The following is a 17,295-nucleotide window of genomic DNA, read 5'->3' as shown; positions in this document are numbered from 1 at the left end:
ACAGTAAACAAATTAAGGGGTCGGACAGAGACTAAAGATCTTACTAAATAATTAAGCAATTTCAGCTGCAGTTTATTTACTAATGATGTTGAGACTGAAGGCAACATGTACTGCTGACTAAACTGAGATGCAGGACTAGAACTAGCAAAGTTAGAAGAAAATAAGGTAATGCTTAGTAATCAATTACTTTATCATTTAAGTTGGCCTAACTTACCTAAACAGTGTAGTTATTGGAACACTGCTGTGAGGGTGGCATTACATTCAGTTCTAGGAACATGTGAGGTCCGGTACAGGCATTGTAGGGACCTCAGAATTTTACAGTACACCACTGAAGGTGCTCTGTTACTCCAGAGAACTCCACAACCCATTGCTGTGACCTTAGAAGGGGACATTATAAGGGGTGTCTTGATACTTTTGGATATAGTGTACATATAAATACAAAGTTCAGACATTAAGAAGGCTGTTAAGACTGCCTTTATCTAAGCAATATTTAAAACAGTAATGTGCGTCTTAAATTGTCGGAAACCAGTAGGTCTGTATGAGATTTCTTAACATATTAAACTTAGCATAATGTCAAGTGGCTCTGTAGGCTTGTACCATTGCAGCTCCAGTGCATTTGAGTACAATTTGAGGTCAATTTTGTACATTTTGCTGAACTGTTCCTCTAAAGCATGTGAAAGCCTCCATTGTTTTTGAAAACACTCAGATTATGTATGATTACAAATGCCTTAATTAAATTGTCTCTTTTAATTAAAAAATGCACTTACCTTATGTATGGCAGTGGTGGTCTGTAGGCCCATTTCTGACCCTTGCTGTGTGCATTGCAGTATGTGACGAACTGCACCCTTGTGAAGGCCTCGGCCGCTACGCCACGTTCAAAAACTTTGGCATGGCCTTTCTCCTGCTGTTTCGCGTGTCCACCGGGGACAACTGGAACGGCATTATGAAGGTGCGTTCTCTGTTTTTGTGCATGACTTACAAGGTGAACGTTAAAGCTGAGTGTGTTCACATGCTCTTTATGTGCCTCACGAGGAGCCATTAAAGTTCTTGTCATTTTTTTAGTGAGTTTGTGCTGTATGTGTGTCCTCCAGGACACCCTCCGAGACTGTGCTCAAGACACTGGAACCTGCTACAACACTGTGGTGTCTCCCATCTACTTTGTGTCCTTTGTGCTCACGGCTCAGTTCGTGCTGGTCAACGTGGTGATTGCTGTGCTCATGAAACACCTAGAGGAGAGCAACAAAGAGGCCAAAGAGGAGGCGGATATGGAGGCCGAGCTGGAGCTTGAGGCAGTAGGGGGAGATGGGGGGAGGTTGGCTGGGGGGCACATCTCACCTCCAGTCATTGGGGACATAGTGGGGTCCAGAGGGTCTCCCTGGATCTCTAGAGGCTCTCAGGAACGAGGCTACCCCACTGACAGCCCACCAGCAGACATACGCAGAGACTCAGCAGCACATATAAAGGCTGACCCACCTCTGGAGTGTCTGGAGCCACCATTAGAGGTGAGTAAAAACCACAAGCCTCCGTTGGCAAGCCAGTGTATGTTTATGTGTGTGTGTATGTGTGTGTCTGGATTTACATCAGACCGTAGGAGGCACACTTTTGACATTAATGTGCTTTGGCAAGTACTAAGGAGGGTTTGCTTACTCAGTATGGGTTGGCAGCTGGGCAAGTTTGCGCAGGGCTTTGCTCCATTAGCCAATCAGAATAAACCTGGGAGTCACATGACACGTATAGAGGAGTGTCCAGGCTGCTAAAACCTTGGCCAGGTTCTGCATGCTTGTGTGATTTCTAAGCTGAGAGTCAAACAGTGCGCAATGAGAGATGAGACATCCGTACAGAATGAGCAAGGCTGACCACTGACCCCCATCGTCTGTCTGGTGGACACCATACCACCATACTGTCTAAACAGTGAGACAGCAGCTCTCTCCCCATGTGCTAACCACTTACTGTTAAGACATGAGCTGACCAGGCACTCCTTCATATCTATTACTTGTAGACACTGACCACATCTAACGAGTCTTTTTCAGAAGTCGACATCATTTTTGTGTGCTTTTAGGTACCAAAAACTCTTTCTTTCTCCCAGCCTTTCTTTATCTATTAGAATTTGCCTCTTGACTGTGCTTTTGAGACTGATAGCTTGTCGCTGTCACACAAAAGGCTTGTATCTTAATTCTAAAAGCCATTTTTGCCTTTACTATAATTACTGGCAGTTCTTTTTACATTCTCGCAAATTGCATGATGATTGGAGCAATAGAAATTCTTCAAAATGACATTGACTTCCACTGAGGTTCTCCACCTTCTCCTGTAAAGTTGCCAATTTGGACATATTTTTGGTAACAGTGAGGATATGCATACATCAGCTGTGTTCTGATTGGATGCCTTGTTTGGTACCTCTTTTTAAGATAAGATAGTCCTTTATTAGTCCCGCAGTGGGGAAATTCACATTTTTGACACACTTTTTTGACAAACTTTAGTGTGAAAGGGCAGGGCTAATCTACTGTAGGCTGAATAGATATTTGAAAATGCTTTGCTTTTTGGGACATCATATAAACAGTACATTAAAACTAGCATTTCTTAGAGCAAACATTTATTTGTTAAATCAATGAAGAAAGGATGTTCATGTACAAGGTTTTAAAGGTTGACTCAACAGCAAGTGCTCCCTGAGAGCTTATCTTCCTTAATTGGACTGTGTGGACTAGACATGATTCGGGCCCTTCAGTAGTACCTTTATTTTACCTGTTTAGTATTAGTTGAAAATATGCTCAATATATATATTGATACATGTATACATATATATGCTCTTATTTTTAACTATTCAGTCTACAATTATGTTAACTGAGGAACCTAAGGAATGCAAGTGCCCATATACCACCCTTAGGGTGAGATCCGATCAAATTAAATCAAAGTTCATTTGTCACAGACATAGTTATATACAGTACAATTAGCAGTGGAATGCTGTAATATCTGGCCCTCTACATGAAACAATAAGATATAATAGAGACAGAATATATAAAATATAAATATAACGCAAATATAGTCTTATAACATAAAATCTAATAAATATACATGAATAATAATAATAATAATAATATGACTAAAATGTGCAATGTAAGGATAAGTTGTTAAGTATAAAATGCAAAGTGCAACTGCTGTGCATTTGAGCAGGAGATAATATAATAATCCATAATTGATCAGTAATCTAACTGATTTGTCTGATTTATTGTTAAACCATGATTTAGACTATTTTAATAGAGAATGCTTTTAGAAGTAGTTAACCCAGTCTTAATCCTTTAAGTTTAATCAAAAACCTCATTAAAGTTATCAGCATTTTACTCAGAAGTGCTAAATGTTTCCTTGTTCATTTTACACAATATCTTCAAATCTTTAATATTTGATATAACATGATTAACCTTGCATTTCCCTGCTTTGGTCGGCTAATGGACCTGTTACAGTAGAGTTTTTGGCCTGGTGCTGTCATTTGGAAATGGTCCTGCTGTTTTCTTCTACTGCTAATAGCGGAGCAGTAGGTCAGCCTGGTGCCATGGGAAAGCACTGATACATCAGCTTGTTTTTTTATTTTTGTTCTTGGCTATTTCTAGAATACGGTTTTATTTATTTATTTAATTTTTTTGGTTATCGGTGACCTTCTTATCGTTCCTAAGATGCAATCCCTCCCCCATCTCCTGTAAAACCAGCGTTGCTCGTTAAACCTGCTCCAGTCTGCTCTGCTTGCAGTTATTGTAGTTACTGGTGTGTTTCAGTAGAGGTTTCCTGCCCCCTCCTGGTGACCTGTGGTAATGCAGAAAAGCAGGAAATTCTGGGAACAGGTGTTGTAGCTGTGTGTTGAACACAGGGGGCAATCTGTTGGTATGAATTGATTTAATGAATGCTCTCAATGCGGGAAATGAGTCTAATAACGGGTTCAAATCTGTTTGAGTTTAGTAAAACATACTTAATTATTTACAGAGTTGGATAGTTACTCAGTTATGTGTATTTAAGTATTTTCATATGAGTATATTTCATATAGTATTCTGAATTTGTAATATATTCTAGCTTCTACTCAAGTAAAGGAGTTTTATTCAGTGTGATTTTAGTCATTAACATTTAAATAATGTTTTTTTGTGTTTAATTGCATTATGTTACAGTGGTAATCCTCGAAACCTTAGATAGAGCAGATTTATGGGTTACTTACTATGTAATAGTATAGTATATAAAGAGGAACTCTACATTTTTTTTCTTCAGTGCACAGTATGCACATGCATGATTTAATTTAACAGAGATGTAAACACAGTAATTTGCAAGGCTTGACTTAAACTCTATTCTGGAGAAACCTGTCTTGACTGAACTGAGTACATTACAGGTAGGGACAGGAGTAACAAAATCTACAACACAAAAGTAAACATTATATTTGTAATCCAAAACAGCCAGTTGACCTAAACGTGTCCTCTGAGTTTGATATATAATGATAATAATGATATAACAAAGTTACAATATAAAATATTATAAAATTTAAAATATAATATTAATTAATATTTATTAATATAATAAAATATTGTCAAATCTATTTTAAAGCAGTGTATCAGGCATGAGGCAGCACAGTTATGAATATACTGTGTAATAGCTTTAGACGTTGGGTTCCTATTACAAGTTTCTAGGACAGAGCATTTCATAGAAATCTGCATTTGTTGCATTTGCACATGTTAAAGGTGCCCTAGAATGAGAAACTTTATTTACCTATATGTGTATAGTATGTGGAAGTGACCTACCATGATAGTCAAACACTGTTGTATCCTCCTACAAAAGCAAACCTGGCAAAACAGGCCAATTCCAGAATTCCAGATTATATTTATAGCTTTTTATAACATGCACACACCCAGCCCACTAGCGAAAGCCTTTCTACAAGTAAAAACTTGCGACATGGTAAAATACAACTTGGTGTTTTTGATATTTTTAACACTAGAGAGCAGCACATCACTACCAGACTCTGCTAGCTATGAGAAGACAGGATTTTATGAACGAGGCCTAGTGATTGCGGCTTTCTGTGGGCCAGTGTCCGTGGAAGGGGAGCTCAAAGGTGGCACATGACCACACGAAATCCATATCATCCGTATCATATCCTGAATGGCCTTTACCATATATTTTCTGCAAAGACTGCTCTCGCGAAAACAAACTGGGCCTAGACACACATCAGAAGGAAAAGCACCACATGAAAAGGCCAAATTGGGGAAGCGAATTAATGCTAGGCTTAAAACTGTTTTTTTACTAGAATGAAACACTGATTTTATTTTTAAGGAACCTATAATATTCAGTAAATGCATTTTATGGCACCTTTAACTATTTAGCTTCTTCTTCTTCATTTAACAGAGGTAAGTCTGTTTACTACAGTGTGGATTAAGGCTGCTCTCCCCACCTATTTATTACTGTACATTCTTTTCTCTGTTCTCTTTACATGTGCTGTATGTCTAACTTCCTCTTGGCCTCTTGAATTGTTGTCTATGAACTTCTCTCCTTCCCCCTTCTCTCCCGTTTTCCCCCTTTGTGCACTCTTACCTCCTCTACCTTCCTTTCTGCGTCTCCGTCTGCTCCCTACCTCTCTATCTTCGCTTTTCTCTGTCTGCATCTGCTGGGTCTGTAGCGGAGGCCCATGTTTGACTCGGTATCCCTGGTGATCCAGGGCTCGCTGGAAGGAGAACTCAGCCTAATGGACAACCTGTCCGGCTCCATCTGCCACTACTACGCTCTGCCCCCTCTCCCCAGCAAGCACAGCACTGAGAAACAGGTCAATTTCTCCCCTGTGCATCCTCTGCGTCTTAACGGAATACTCCAGCATTTGCCACATCTGTAGTATACGGTCAGTTGCCGTGGCCAGTCATTTCAGCATGTTTCCTAGTATGCAGATGAGAACAGAAGAACAGTTCACTCAACACAATTCTAATCAAAGCCGATGGGTAGTTGTTTGAACATGCCTGTGAAATTATTGCCTGTGGTAATTGACCATATGTGGCAGATGTGGCCGATAGAGATTAGGCAAAAAAAGAATAAAATGCTGAAGTATTCCTTCAACACCATCCTCTGTATGTCATTGCATTCTGCTCTTTCTGTCTTTCTCTACGGAACACTACGTTTTACATCATTTAAAGAACTCCTTAGCAGAACCTAATTGAGCTGATTAAGAAATCTCCTCTATAATGTAGCGTCTGCCGTGCCTCTTTTATGGCCAAAGGTAGAGCACCACACCATGTTGCCTCATGAGATGGGGGTTTTGGTTCTGCTCCAGTAAAATCCATCTGCTCTGCTAATTTCCTCATTCTATGAGAGAGGGGGACTCTAAAAAATCCTTCACTGAATAATATATTTAGATTCCTTTGCCCTAATCTAAAGTTCATAAGCATAAAAAGCACTATTGGAAATTGCTCAGCAAGAGCTTCACTGGCCAGACCTAAATGTGATAATGTGAGGATCGAACGATGGATTGCTGTTGAATTATGCAAAGAAATCTCTTTTGCTCTTTCAGAGGGGAATATTGCAGCAAAATCCCATTAGCATTGCAAAATGTGTGCTTCTAAAAGCTTTTAAATGTAATTGGAGATGTCTTTAGATGACCTCTTTCTTACTTTTTATTTTGAAAATTTAGCTTACACCAATTCCAGCCCACAATCTGTGCCAGGCAAGAGCAGGGCACTGCCTGTCTGCCTGACACAGCATTTCCTACGTTAGCTTCTGAGAACCTGAGCCGGGGTGGGTGAAAATGCAAGCGACAGCACCCCTGGCTTAAATAAAAATTCTACAGTATTTCCCTCTCAGTGGATCTTTTTTTTTTCCCTCAATAATTCCGAAGCCCTAAGAATAGATGACTTGGCACTACATTCTCCACATCGAATAAGAGGGGAATGGGATAAAGAGAGGAAGCTTTAAGCATCTTTCCCCAAGCTTAATCAGGACTGTTGTTAGAGCCATTTTTGCGTTTTAATTGAAAATCTGTGTTGTGAATTTGGATTTAATTTTATATTAATCCTTGTAACTTTTGCATTTGGGTATATACGAATTCAGGAAAGTATTTGCTTTAATGTGATGCAATGTGATTGGCTGCTGAGTTTAGAAAAAAGCGTGAGGACGCATGGAAGACAGTAGAAGCCTTGAGCCTAGGAGTATCACAGTCTTTTGACCGTGACGTTGCTTAATTTAAGAGTCAGGGTTCAGTGAAGATACAAATCCCAAAGAAAAGTTTGAATTCAATGTCACGTGTAAAGAACTTTGCTGTTCAAGGCTAGTGAGTCAGCATGCTGCACTCACAACTCTGTCTGGATGTGTGCTGTAGACTTTGCATGTGCAAAATACGTAAAATTTAAAGCCACCAAAAAGAGGCTCCTTATTCCTGTGCAAATGTATGTTTGTGTGAGGATGTGTGTCTCTAACTGCATGCGGCCGGATGGTCTCTGTTTCTCACCTTGGCCTCATCTCTTCCTGTTTAGATCCCCCCCCTAGCGGAGATGGAGGCTCTGTCTCTGGCATCGGAGAAATCCTGGTCCTTAGCTCTGACGGACGACTCCGTCCCCGATGATTTTAACCCCCCCTTACTAACCAGTCTGGAGTGCAATGTACTTAACAGTAGAGCAACGTTCGTTCTCCTTCTGCGGCCTCTTAGTCTTCCCTGGCAGAGCTTGTAGGCTAATTTGCCACCTACATAATACATCTTCAGCTTCAGCTGAGATTTATCAATATTGTTATCCCAATGTAAATAAATAAATAAATAAATCAGTAGAAGAAACTTCACACTAAGGGTGGGCAATATGACAATGGTATCAGACAGTAGGAATAATGTTGAATAGTTGGCAAACAAAAGGTAGATATGCATGTAGAGCCATGCTCTGATCATTCTAAAAAGTTCTGATCCTTTCGGTCAAAGCCTAGCATGTTACCAACCTGCCAAATCTAAACCTAACCTAAAGCTTACCAGATTTGGATAAACAGGAACACTGAGATAAGTAGAGCTCAGTAACAGATTAATAACTGATCAGCACAGTGATTTATCAGCCTACTCAGGCTTTAGTAGAGCTCAGTAACACTGAGATAAATAACTGATCAGCACAGTGATTTATCAGTCTACTCAGGCTTTAGTAGAGCTCAGTAACACTGAGATAAATACCTGATCAGCACAGTGATTTATCAGTCCACTCAGGCTTTAGTAGAGCTCAGTAACACTGAGATAAATAACTGATCGGCACAGTGATTTATCAGTCTACTCATGCTTTAGTAGAGCTCAGTAACACTGAGATAAATAACTGATCAGCACAGTGATTTATCAGTCTACTCAGGCTTTAGTAGAGCTCAGTAACACTGAGATAAATAACTGATCAGCTCAGTAATTTATCAGTCCATTCAGGCTTTAGTAGAGCTCAGTAACACTGAGATAAATAACTGATCGGCACAGTGATTTATCAGTCTACTCATGCTTTAGTAGAGCTCAGTAACACTGAGATAAATAACTGATCAGCACAGTGATTTATCAGTCCACTCAGGCTTTAGCAGAGTTCAGTAACACTGAGGAAAAATAACTGATCAGCACAGTGATTTATCAGTCTACTCATGAACCCAATTGAGCACCCATATGTGTTATGCTTCATCAGACATAGTTTTCAATATAGACATAGTCTTCCTATAAGGTAATCCTATATTGTTGCCAAATTGCCTATCCCTACTTTATACATCACATAGGAGTGCCTAGTTACTCACTCTGTATTATCCTGGGATGACTATTGGAAAGAAAAGCTCTCTTTATATATAAAATCAAAATAATTGGGAATTGTTGCTTACAAATAATCACTAATTGCTATCATTTTAACCCCCTTCAATACCACAAGGGAGCTGATTTAATTTTTCTGCAGTAAGCAGATGTTTTTTCTCGGTATATCAGATTTAATTCATTTGTCTCGCTCAGTACAGCAGTGGCAACAATGCTAATCTGAAAGGCAGTTGTGTCTAGAAGCTCTGGGGAATGTCTAAGAATCTGCTCAGCTCTCTCTCTCTCTTTTCTCTCTCGTCATGTCTCACTAGCTTGGTCCATGTCCAGTCCAATCCAGTCCAGTAGAGTAGTGCTGCTCCCCGCTATTCTTCTGTCTGGGTTCTGCAGCTGTGTCCCCGTTCTCTCACACATCTCAACATCTCTACCTCCTTTTCTACGTGTTTTTTCTGTGTAATCTGGATGGCCATGTCCTAATTTCTCGTCTCTGTCTGTCAGTATATCTTCAGTATAGATGTGTGTCTCCATGTTCAAGCCCCATGACTTTTATCAGTGTCTTTTCTGTCTTTACTGTAACTTCCGTAGTGGTGTGATGTTGCACCACAGCACCATGTCCCCATACTCCTTTCATGGGCCATGGGGGTGTGGTGTGAAGTTTGCTTCTCTCGTCTGCTAGCTACAGTAGTAGAGGCTATTTGATTGTGGCTTTTGAAGGGAGGAGACTGGTTTTAGTTGTTGCCCAACGACTGATTTTTGGATTTATGTAAAATACAACTGGCTATTTAAAAGCTTTGCAACCATTACAAAGACAGGATAAACTACTTACATGGCTCAGTCTCCTTCTTATTGGCCAGTGTGCAATGATGTCTGCCCTTCATGGTGTGCTAACCTGTCCTGTAGGTATTGTATGTGTGTTTGTAAGGGAGGTGCCCTGGTTCTCTCTTCCCCAGCCCAAACCCCTGTCTCAGCCCTGCTAACCAGTGTCTCTCTGTCCCTCAGATTGCAGATCCTCCAGATCCTCTGGAGACTGTACAGCCACACAAACCTCTGGAGGAGCACCTGCTGTGTGTGAAGAAGACAACAGTGGGGCGCACACACTCCTTACCCAATGACAGCTACATGTTCCTGCCCCTGCAATCTACTGTCACCACCTCCACAACCTCAGCTCAGCAGGCTCTGTCAGGTACAGCACACAGCACTCACTAACTGATCGGCACAGTGATTTATCAGTCTACTAAGGCTTTAGCAGAGTTCAGTAACACTGAGATAAATAACTGATCAGCACAGTGATTTATCAGTCTACTCAGGCTTTAGTAGAGCTCAGTAACACTGAGATAAATAACTGATCAGCACAGTGATTTATCAGTCTATTCAGGCTTTAGTAGAGTTCAGTAACACTGAGATAAATACCTGATCAGCACAGTGATTTATCAGTCTACTCAGGCTTTAGTAGAGCTCAGTAACACTGAGATAAATACCTGATCAGCACAGTGTTTTATCAGTCTACTCAGGCTTTAGTAGAGCTCAGTAACACTGAGATAAATAACTGATCAGCACAGTGTTTTATCAGTCTACTCAGGCTTTAGTAGAGCTCAGTAACACTGAGATAAATAACTGATCAGCACAGTGTTTTATCAGTCTACGCAGGCTTTAGTAGAGCTCAGTAACACTGAGATAAATAACTGATCAGCACAGTGATTTATCAGTCTGCTCATGAACTTGATTTGGCACCCATGCATATCATCAAAAGAAATCAAAAAGTCTTTAAATAGGGTAATATTGGTAGCATATCACCCATCCCTACTTTACACATCACATATTACCATATTAAATTAGATTTAAGCAACACAGGGGAGTGCTATAAAGTGAGAAATTGGCACATGTTGTAGTTGGGATAACGTTTGTTATCCCCAGTTACTTATCAACATTTGGCAGCGTATGTGCGTAAGTGATGACCAAAACATTAGGCGATTTAGCAAATACAGTTATTGTAATCCAATGGCTACACACACACGCCATGAAAGCAGTTAAACACCACAAATACTTTCATATGAAGCTAAACTGAACTGTTTCGTATTCATCCATTCTGTACGCACATTATCTACTCTACCTTAAATGGTGCAGCAGATCATGCGCCCTCTGATTGGCTAATGTAATTTTGTGTCTTAGACCACACAATGTACCCTACCCTACCTACCTACATACTTAGCAACAGTATTGCTCTGTTTTAAACCCACAGTGTCTGGGGTTAGTGTAATCATGTGCATTTTGGGGCTCCATACGAATAACAGTGTGAAATCTTCAGCATTTAGCTTTAGTTTTTCATTTGTGATTGCTACTACAGTAACGAATGAGAAACATATATATATATATATATATATATATATATATATATATATACACACGAATAATTCATGTTGTTAGTCTTGTATACTTCCTTTTTCATGGCTCATTCTTAAAGAGTGTTCCACTGTGCAGCGTTGCTTGCACAAACTGAACCACTCTCTTGACTTTCAAGCTTATTCTTGGCGGTCATACAGAGGTTTTGATTAGCCTGTCTTACAGGTCATATCTTGACCTTCACAATTCCCCTGAACTGCTGTTTCTTAATAGCTTCCCCAGTGTAGAAACCACCAGTGCATCTTAGAGCACTCCCCTGCCTCGTGGGCACTAACTACTTTTGTTTTCAGACTCTTTAGACGGTTCCTTAGAGGAGCCTATGTGTGAGTGTTAGCACAAGGTTTAAAAATGTAGACATTTGATTCAGATGAGTTCTTAAATACAGTTGGTTGCTTACCTAAGGCCTGATTTGCTCTGAGAAAAATCTTTGCAACATTTAGGCTGGCGAGACTTGATTTTTATTTTATCTCTACATACAAAGAACAACAATAATATTGATAATAATAATTGCTACAGTAAAGATATTATGCGCCTGAGTTCCTGAATATGTTGGGCACGGCACATTATTGCAGCATCTCCTCCCACAGGTTCCAGTGGATCAGTTCATTCTCATGCAGATGAGCCTTCACAGCACCTGACCATACCCACAGAGCTGTTCCGACCCATCAGCCCCCACAGCCTGTCTGATTCTGAGAGTATCCCCCGCATCCCCCCTCCCCGTCGACACACCCTCTCCCGCACCCTGCGTAGACAGGTAAGCTGCAGCCTCGACACTTCCTCTCTCAAAGGAATGAACGATACTGGCTGTTTAATGGAATGATGTGCTGTGCTGCATCAGCGTCTATCTGTTTGTGCTTTATCTCTGCACACCTGGTACTTTGTCCTGGCTTGTCTTTCCTCATAATGCATTGTATTCTCTGTGTCTTCTGTCCAGTGCTTTATGTAGTGTATTGGAAGACATGACTGGTGTGAAGCCTGACACCTCTGCACTGTGCATCTGTCCTCTGGGCCAGTACATTTCCACTCTTAATTCTTCCTGCATTCTCTCCTTTCTTTCTTCTTTCTTGTCTTTTCTTTTCTTTTCTTTTCTTTCTTTTCCTCCCTTGTGACCTGTGTTTCCACTAATCTGACTAATCCTGATCAGCTCAGCATGGTACAGCACAGGCCGGACCCCAGCCTGCTCCTGAGACACAGATACTCCTGTTGCTGAGAGAGCTGGAGTGGTAGCCTCCAGCACGTTTCCCACTCAAATACATCCCTGTACCCCCTCACAGACCATTCCCCCTCCCAGTCCCACTCCCTCCCCACCAATTCCCTGTAGTCCATGCCCCCACTGCATTTCACCAGGGCTGCTCTAAGGGACAAAACTAGAAGGCTAAAGATCAGATAGGATTCTTGTATTATTAAGTTAAGAGACAAGGTTCACAGCATTGTTAAAGCATCATTTTGACCCATTCAGTGCAGTACTTTTGAGTCATTGGTGGCGAATTGATCAGTTTTGTTTATGGCCGTTCTAATTATTAAACACTGACAAAATGTCCAAGCATTAGATTATTTTAAATAATATCATGCCAACATCAATGCAGCATTTTATTTTGTTAGAACACTTGAATGCATACCAAATAAACAAATATCATTAAATATGTAACAATGACATTTTGAATGATACCAATTTTTGTCCATTTTAGAGATGTCTTTATGCACTTGCCATCTTTTCTTTGTAAAGGGAAATGTGCTCGATAAGTGCACTAAACAGAGTGTAAGTGCCTAAGCAATTTAAGCATGCACTTTCATTCAACAGAAGACAATACTACCTATGACCACTAGATGGCAGTGCTGTCCCTATTATATGGTCTTGTTGCTGCAAACACGTCAATTCTGCCACCCAGCTCTTGAAGTCAACATGGGTCTTCTTGATCTTTAGCCCTTCTTCAGAGTCCTCCCCAGACCTTTCTCCTACTGGGCCTTGTGCTTCACTCTCTCTCCGTTTGGATATGGAGCAGGGAGTAATGTTTCACACCCTGAGTTTTCCAGAATTGAGTGACCGCTGGCACACAGCCCTGTGAGGAGACATGGGACGTATTGTCTCTTAGGGTATAGCCCAGTGGCTCAGAGTGCAGTCTGCCAAACAGTGCCTCCAGTTTTTTGCTAAGGGTAAATGTTCCTCTGCCCTAGTTTAAAACAGCAGTACTGGACAACTACTTCCATGAAGTGCAATTGGTACTATCAACTTTCACCTTTGTGACTTGATTGACAGCAGCATAATGCGTATGTAAATTTCCTCAGGATCAGGGGTGTGGCGAATCAAGGGAGAGAGGGAGGGGAAGGAGAGAGAAATGAGGGCAAAGGGGTGTTCATTTTGCAATCTCTGCTTTATACTAAACACGTTTTTTTTGTTGTTTTTTTTTTTTGGTTGAAGGTGCACAATGGACTAGTCAGGTCAGGGCCTTATTTCCACAAAAGCACAGAAGGAACGTAAGGAATTTTTGTACTGATCACATTTGGTTCAATAGAAAACCATGTTTTAGAGGTGTGTGAGTGTGAAGAACCTTTAAAAGACATGGGTCTTTATGGAACCAAAATAGGGAAGCAGTCTTTGTTTTTTAGCGTGTGCATTAAGAGTTTATTCCAGGGTGTTTAACTAATTTCAGACATGTCACGTTTTACTAGTTAAGCTTGCCTTCCAGTTATTTATTTTACCTGGGTCTCAGAGTAGAACTTTACTTATTTTACATGATTCCCAGAGTAGTATTTCCTATAATGCTTTCTATGTTTTCATATATTCAGATTACAGATGTTTAGTTTTAGTCTCAATATGCTGGCTACCTCTTAGCAAAATTATGAACACTCCAACTAGATGCCTTCAGGGCAGTTCCTCTATTTTTTCTAACTTCTTCTCCACTTGTGGAGGCAGAGAGCTTGTGGAGCATAACACACTAATGGTGAACTCTACTCTAACCCCACGGCTCGCCTTTCCCCCGGCCACCGTACCGCTCCCCTGCCATCTCATGCTAACCGATCTCCCTCTCGCCTTTCTCATATCTTAAAATACTTTCCTCCTCCTTCCTTCTCACTCCCCCCTCCTCCCTGCCTCCTCCCATCCCTGCTCTCCTCAGGTGGCAGTGAGTGCTGACTCTCAGGAGGCTCTGTACGCAGAAGGCGGAGAGAGCGAAGGGTCCACTGAACTCTCTGCTCCTCCTGCCATTTGCCCGGCTCCTCTACAGAAGCAGCAGCAGCATCGGCCTTCGCTCCTCCTGGTCCCTGCCACGCCGGGCGCTTCTCCAAAAGCGCCACGCTCTAGCGTACATACACAACACAACCCCCATGACCAGTACAGCGTCTCCTCCAGATGCCACTGCTCTCCCCCACCAGCGCCTCTTCCCAAGGGTGTGAAGCCTCCTGGGAAGCAGCAGGAGGAGGACTCGGTGGATCAGGAGGTGTCTCAAATCATCAGGACGGGGTTCAGTGGTGGCAGTGACAAGGATCTCGTAACAGGGCTTGGCGAAAGGCTCGGAGTAGGGCTTGAAGGAGATCTTGGAGAAGGCTTAGGAGTAGGACTTGCAGGAGGGCTTGGAGAGCGGCTTAGAGGAGGGCTTGGAGGAGGACTTGGAGAAGGATTTGGAGGAGGGCTTGGTGAGAGGCACGCAGGGCTGCCTGTAGAGGTCCGTGGCCCATGCTTGCGGCAGCTGAAGAAGCACCACAGTGCGGACGCTCAAGGCCACCGGCTTCCCCTGCTGCCCCGGCCCTCCTCCTGGCTAGACGACCCACGGCGCCACTCCATTGAGGTTTGCTCTTCAGTAGAGAGCAGCCCTCAGCGTAGTTCCGCCTCCTCCGGCTTCGTCTCCCGTGCCGGCAGCCTGCAGACTTCTCAGCCCTCGCCCCGCGCTCGCAAGAAGAAGATGAGCCCACCATGCATCTCAGTGGACCCCCCCGAGGGGTCAACGATGGCACTGGGCCTCGGGATGGTGGCTCCTCCCCCTTTGCCCAGCAGGGACACCTGCCTGAGGAGGCGAGCCCCCTCCAGTGACTCCAAGGACTCTTTTGATCTGGGTGGAAGTGGAGGAGGAGGAGGAGACGGGCTGCCACAAGAGGGGGTTCCCAACCCCAAGCTGTTGACTCTGCCCAACTTCTCCTTTGAGAAGTCAAGCTCTGAGCACTGAACATTTGCGCACGTGCACACACACACACACACACACAGACACCCCAACGGAAAAGAAACGTACGCATACACACATAAATGCACATGAATAAACACAAGATGCACTCTGTGTATCCACGACAGTGATAGTCATAGTAATAATACCATAGAGAGTAATAATGCTATCTGCAACAATGAGTACTCCATGACTCCACGAGGAATAGTGACCATCCCTTGTCTTTGTTCTGTACTGCCAAAAAGAAAACAACACTGTACTGAGGACAAACCAAGCTAATAACAGAACTGTCTCTCTTCCAAGATGTCAGCAGACGTTCGCTGGCAATCCTATGGTACCGGGACCCAGACCGGGCGCCCCCTTCTGGCTGTTTTGTTGACTTTATAGCACTGTATGGTGGAGCATCTCCCCCGAGAGCAGTGGTGAAGGTACAAAGCAATATGAACGTTTTAGAGACACTATTTTCTTAAATTATTGGGCCATAGTGTTTGTACAGGATGTAGATTTTTTTTTTTTAAATTTCATTATATTTTTATTTGTGTCTTTTTGTGACTTTTCAATGTTTAAATTGTTTGTTGTTTTTGCTTTATTTTTTCACCATAGGATATTTTTAGCTTTCTTGTTTTAACAAAGGAAAAAAAAAAAAAGAAAGAAAACATTTTTCAAAGTGCCGAGATCCATGTATTTGTAGTAATAATAATATATATATAAAAGAAGTCATTAAACTGCTCTTCGATTTTTAAATTCAAGCTGGCGGTCAAAGTGAATTGTATAACAAGCCTTTTGGTGTGATTGATATACTAAACATGCATGCTGCCCAGAGCACAGCATATCTTTCTACCAGCCTATTCATTGCCATTGAGGCAGTAGAGGGCAAACACAACATGCGGTGGGTGATTCCACTATTCCACGTCTAGAAGAAGTCTGTAACAATGCCCTGTTTTATGTACATTCAACTCCGTTGTCAAAGTGTAATCTGTACGTGTTTCAGGCAACATAGCAGAATCTATCTACACATTTTCCCATTCAACATCCTGTTCCGTTTTTCCACCAGCTTGTCAGGGTAGCAAGATCACAAGATATGGGATGTATGGTCCGGCTGTTTGCTTTTGACCTTTTATTTCTCTGCTCAAGAACCAGAATGGGTGTTGATTAAAGTTGCAGTCCAGTCCATTGAGCATATTTCACCAAAATGACTTCCCTTTCCTTTTCATAGTGGACAGTCAACACACGTACTGGCCTCCTTTTCAGAAAGGGAGGCTTACACGCCATAACAAACAATGGTGGTGTAATTTTACAGCGACACACAGGCAGCTTGTTTCCTACAAGTAAACACTTTTCAGAGTACAGTGAACCACTATAGGAAACTGTCTGGTAAGTACTGTATCTGCACTGTGGATTTCAGTGTATCATTGTAGACATAACAGCATAGTGTTGTGCTTTTACTCACGATAATGTAGCACACTTCAGCCTTTCTTCTTTCAATGTTAGCTGGTTTCCTCAAGGTCACTGCAACAGATAGACATATCCCAGCTCACGTGATCATTTATTCACTTTCACTCTCCTATACAAAATGCAGAAGTATTTATTTGTCCATCATTCCCTTGGTTTTAGCGATAATGATTCAGATTTAGTCGCACAATTCAGTCACTGAAATGTAAACAGTCATTAAAAGTGGGTTTGTGTGAAATGGTGTGTTTAAGAAACCCACCAACTAAAATTTCTTTACAGCAGTGGTGATCACAACCGGTCCACAACACAAATAAATAAATAAATAAACAAACATTTATTGTCATATTGATGAGAATAAAATGGAGGTATATATATCAATAAAAAAAAGTTTTTCTTTGGGGACAGTTGTGCTTTTCAATGGCCTAAACTCACCTCTCAGTCATCAATGTATTTAATATCCTCCATAAATTTTAGGTCAAACCAAAGTTATTGTAAAAACAAGGTCTTAGAAACCATATATTATATCATTTATGTGTTCTGTGACTT

General features: G+C 41.7%; 1 protein-coding gene across 13 annotated transcripts in view; it reads left to right on the top strand.

Annotated features, from left to right (window-relative positions):
- The window catches only part of cacna1g (calcium channel, voltage-dependent, T type, alpha 1G subunit), a 266,549-nt gene extending 250,503 nt beyond the window's left edge, over positions 1-16,046 (top strand). For 5 of the 13 annotated variants that reach the window (XM_072666922.1, XM_072666923.1, XM_072666921.1 and 2 more), the window contains 7 exons: positions 828-949; positions 1,092-1,502; positions 5,639-5,782; positions 7,476-7,601; positions 9,743-9,926; positions 11,731-11,897; positions 14,260-16,046. In XM_072666922.1, coding sequence (XP_072523023.1) covers positions 828-949; positions 1,092-1,502; positions 5,639-5,782; positions 7,476-7,601; positions 9,743-9,926; positions 11,731-11,897; positions 14,260-15,303 — 2,198 coding nt within the window. In that variant the 3' untranslated portion in view covers positions 15,304-16,046. The other 8 variants (XM_072666928.1, XM_072666927.1, XM_072666926.1 and 5 more) reach the window with 6 other exon arrangements.
- The last annotated feature ends 1,249 nt before the right edge of the window (positions 16,047-17,295 follow it).

Source organism: Salminus brasiliensis, chromosome 22 (assembly GCF_030463535.1).
Source record: "Salminus brasiliensis chromosome 22, fSalBra1.hap2, whole genome shotgun sequence".
Lineage (NCBI taxonomy): Eukaryota > Metazoa > Chordata > Actinopteri > Characiformes > Bryconidae > Salminus > Salminus brasiliensis.
This window is presented reverse-complemented; position numbering and strand designations above follow the sequence as displayed.